General features: G+C 47.3%; 1 protein-coding gene across 1 annotated transcript in view; it reads right to left on the bottom strand.

Moving 5' to 3' along the window:
• The window catches only part of LOC119107305 (transforming growth factor-beta-induced protein ig-h3), an 18,900-nt gene extending 18,714 nt beyond the window's left edge, over positions 1-186 (bottom strand). Inside the window, exon 1 of the mRNA XM_037230729.1 lies at positions 27-186. Within this exon, the coding sequence (XP_037086624.1) occupies positions 27-124 (98 nt within the window). The 5' untranslated portion in view covers positions 125-186. The remainder of the gene's footprint in view (positions 1-26) is intronic.
• Positions 187-2,603: the final 2,417 nt, after the last annotated feature.

Here is a 2,603-nt window from a genome sequence, read left to right as displayed (position 1 = left end):
CCGGCTGGTGTTAGGTGAGAGCTCACCCCTGCTCCTGCGCGATCTTGATGCTCCACCAGGGGATGCGCCTGCCGGCGGCCGCCTGCACAAGGCAGAGCACTACCGCCACCCAGCCGGCCCGCATGATGCTCGGGGTCTGTCGACGCCAGGAGCCGACTCCGCGCGAGCGAGCGGCGGCACTGACAGTGGCGGCGGCCGCCCGCCAGCAGAGCTCGCCAGCGGAGACCACTGCATCAGCACCTCTGCCGGCCAACTCCGGCGAGAGCGGGGAGGGGGCTGCGAGCGGACGCTGTCTTTAAAGTGGCAACGATAAACGGCTGTTTGCTTTAAGCAGCTGCCAGTGCACGGAACGAAATTTGCGTTTTTGAAGATGATCGAAGGAATCTTGGGAGCTGCAACTGGCAATGATACAAGTACACAGTGAATAAACACCATACTAATAGGCGCGCAAACGATAGCAGGAAGTTAAGCCTTGATATGATCTGGCATATATATATATATATATATATATATATATATATATATATATATATATGCCAATTCCCGAACGACAAAAACCACAACATTCGTCTACCCTGAGAAACACGAGACGAAAATATATGCTACAGGCGCACTCCATACTATAGATTATCCCACACGCCGAAGTGGAGGAAAAAGTATTGCATTTCCGCTGCGCATATCTTTTGAAGACGGGTTGCAACTATGTGACCCGACTTCGCAGAATGCCAAACACTCAGATCAGATGTTTAGCGTACCAAGCTAGAAAGGGAAAATGGCGTTGTGTGCTACAAACTGTCTGGCAGATGCCCCGTGAAAAAAAAAACAATCAACGATACTTTTCCATCATATTTTCCCATCACACTGCTACGGAAGACGGGAATATTGCGAGTTTTGCAGCGTTATGTTTGATTGATTTCGCTGTAATGCTGCGGCAGGGAGAAATGCTATATTTGGAAGTTTGAGAGTACTGCTATCGAGCTATTATATTTGAAAATCGTGCCATCTTGCAACAGCTCCTGTGTTATAACCAATTGAGGAGCACGGTCATAAGCGGGCTGCCAGTTCTATTTTGGACGCATGTATGCACCTACCTGATCCACAACATATCCACAAACATATCGGATTGGCGACGTCAATATACCAACGATATCGCGACCATCTGCATAGAAGCTGTTGTGCTTGTATTTTTCTGACTGAAGTATAATGAATGAAATAGGTGCATACAGCATTTACTCACCGACTTCAATAACATTGGGGTACATTACTACACACCATATTGACGTGTAACCACGCTCACATTGTCCAGGAAATCTGCAATGGAAAAATATGGAAAGCGACCGGTCATCTGTGGCGTCACGATCCACGATCACACTCCACATCACATCACATCCGCGATCGCGAGTTTGTCCTTTGCACTCAGATGTAGCCAATATCTGGTGCGGACACCTTATCACTTTGATGCAAGAACGGGCTCAAACAAGTCGTTGAAAATGGACGCAGTTTGGTCTATTCTTTCTGCTAGGGTCACTGAAATGCTGTTTCACTCCTTCCTTTCTTTTTGCATATAAGAATCACTGTCACGCTACGGAGGGCGTCCAAGTTCCACCCGGCGCTTGATCTACGACCTACTTTCTTGACCTACTTTCTACGACATCCGGAGTTGGTTGTCGCACATGGCTGCGGTCAGTGACAAGCGAGTGTGTGGACCACGCTCATGGCTCCCGGCCACTGCTCCCACTGTGCTGCACTGCTGTTGTGATAGAGGTGCCTTTTCATCCAGACGTATTAGGTTGAAATACAGGCCGTAGGAAGCGGGTGCAAAATGACCATGAGCGAGGTTCATCAGCGCGAATGGCTCCCACTGTGCTGCACTGCTGTTGTGATAGAGGTGCCTTTTCATCCAGACGTATTAGGTTGAAATACAGGCCGTAGGAAGCGGGTGCAAAATGACCATGAGCGAGGTTCATCAGCGCGAATGCCGTGCCACGCTCAGATGTTTCATTTAGAATCGCTGAAACATTCAAACTTCACCACTGCCATCCAGACACATACAAACACTTGAGTCACGAAGTGTAGTCACTGAAGCGGACTGTGTAATGTCACCGCCGTCAACCGGACAAATAACGGAAATACATTGAACATTTTAAAATATTTTTGTTGAAAGCATGCAACCGAATGTTTTTTTGTCGACGTGTCTTTTTGTCACGTGTCAATAAGGTAAAAGGATGAAATTCAAAAGGCAATTAGCCGACAAGTCTGTTTGCCGAGGCGTCAACTTCATGAAATATCAAGAAGTTCAAATGCCGTCTTGCCCAATACCGATTTCCCAAAATGGTCTTCATTCGAATATTAGCTGTCTTTGCTCTTTGGTCGAATGCCGATTTGCGGCAAGGCACTTTGTTATTCGTACAAAATGTTTTCAAAGCGAGTGTTAATCATCTGAAATGTGCTTTAGTCGGGTGCTAGCTACCAAAATGTGACTAGAACAAAACCTATGTTTCCGAAATTATCTGTATTGCGAAACCTAATCGGTTTAGTGCTTTTTAGTCAGCTGTTTGCGCGTCAAGGCATTACTGGCGACGGAGATCCCATCACCATCGTCC

This window comes from Pollicipes pollicipes, unplaced genomic scaffold (assembly GCF_011947565.3).
Source record: "Pollicipes pollicipes isolate AB1234 unplaced genomic scaffold, Ppol_2.1 Scaffold_6686;HRSCAF=7923_pilon_pilon_pilon, whole genome shotgun sequence".
Classification (NCBI taxonomy): Eukaryota; Metazoa; Arthropoda; class Thecostraca; order Pollicipedomorpha; family Pollicipedidae; genus Pollicipes; species Pollicipes pollicipes.
This window is presented reverse-complemented; position numbering and strand designations above follow the sequence as displayed.